Here is a 1,439-nt window from a genome sequence, read left to right on the forward strand (position 1 = left end):
AAGATAATTTTTATCTGTAAACTAGTTCTTTTGAGCTCTTCTGTAGATATCAGAACATCCAGAGTCRTCTTTTTTGTTATTATTTTTATTAAAAGCTAGCGTTTTCTGTTAGARTATTAGAGTATTTCTATTTCCTCTTTAGGACAAGTTACTGGATTCCAACACCGTGACTCATTTATTCAGAATTACTGAAAATATTGGCTGTGTGATGACAGGAATGACAGGTATTTATTTTACAATCTTTTTAAGGGTCCCAAGTGTGTGGTGGTGGTGATGTGCTTTTTTAACTAGAATTTACCAGCTTCATATCCSGTAGAACCAAGGATGTGCTCTAGTAGATTTCTTACACTCAAACTGGATTTAGAGAACTTACTTAGTTCTGATGTGTTTATTTGTGTTTATTTGAGTCTTACTCCCAGCTCCGCTAAAGAATGCGGTGTGGTTGGTATTCAGTGAAGTTCATGCTCTTCTTTTCTAGCTGACAGCCGATCCCAGGTGCAGAGAGCCCGCTATGAGGCTGCCAACTGGAAGTACAAGTATGGCTATGACATCCCTGTGGATATGCTGTGTAAAAGGATTGCAGATATTTCTCAGGTGTATACGCAAAATGCTGAAATGAGGCCTCTTGGTTGCTGTAAGTATAGARTGTGAAATTAATCTTCTCTATTTCTTGCCTAAGCTTGCAACTTCAAATATGGGACCTTCTCACCTGTTTTTCRAGTTGTGCAAAATAATATGGTTGTAACTGAGGGAGTAAGATGGACTGACTGCTGAAAGAGCATAGTGTTGGAAGTCTTGAATTGAAGCCTTGATTCAACCATTGACTTATAATTTGAATTCATATAAATCATTTAACCTCTTTAAAACATTTGATACTGTTTCACGTTAGTTTTCTGGGCCTAGTCTGTTTGCAGTGCACACTGATGCTTCTGAATGGAAGGTGCTCTTTTTACCAGTGTCTGTGAAGGGTAAAGACCTTTATTAAAACCGATATTTGGAGAGTGAAATTAGGCTTGTGTTGGATTTTATGATTTCTTTTTTGACTGAAGTAGTATGCATAGTCAGTTTTTGCTTTTGACTTAACCTTGGTCTCTATGATGTGGGGAAGACTTGCTTAAAAATATTTTATTTGCAAACATTTACATACTAGTCCTGCTTTATAATTGCAAGTGCRTCTTAAGTTTAGGCAAAAAAGATGTGTGTGAAGTTTTCTAGATATTCCTGTTTACTTTCCTATTTGGCAGGGGGTGAGGAGAGGATTCTGACTTGTTCTTCCTCTTGTTTTACTCATAGCTAAGTGCATTACTGCATTTCTTAGGTTGCCTGGAAACTGACTGGGSAAAGATCTAATGTCCTCAGCGACTCTCCTGTTAAACATTCTGTCAGTTTTGGTGGGAGGTATTTGGGAGGTTGTGTGTGTGATTGCTTTTTTTTTTTTC

General features: G+C 37.3%; 1 protein-coding gene across 1 annotated transcript in view; it reads left to right on the top strand.

The window, feature by feature from the left end:
• Positions 1–1,439, top strand: part of PSMA6 (proteasome 20S subunit alpha 6) — a 13,259-nt gene that overhangs the window by 6,839 nt on the left and 4,981 nt on the right. The window contains exons 3-4 of the mRNA XM_085301696.1: positions 143–224; positions 479–634. Of these exons, the coding sequence (XP_085157822.1) occupies positions 143–224; positions 479–634 (238 nt within the window). The remainder of the gene's footprint in view (positions 1–142; positions 225–478; positions 635–1,439) is intronic.

The sequence above is a fragment of the Rhea americana genome, unplaced genomic scaffold (assembly GCF_003343005.1).
Source record: "Rhea americana isolate MKP2758 unplaced genomic scaffold, rheAme1 scaffold_18, whole genome shotgun sequence".
Classification (NCBI taxonomy): domain Eukaryota; kingdom Metazoa; phylum Chordata; class Aves; order Rheiformes; family Rheidae; genus Rhea; species Rhea americana.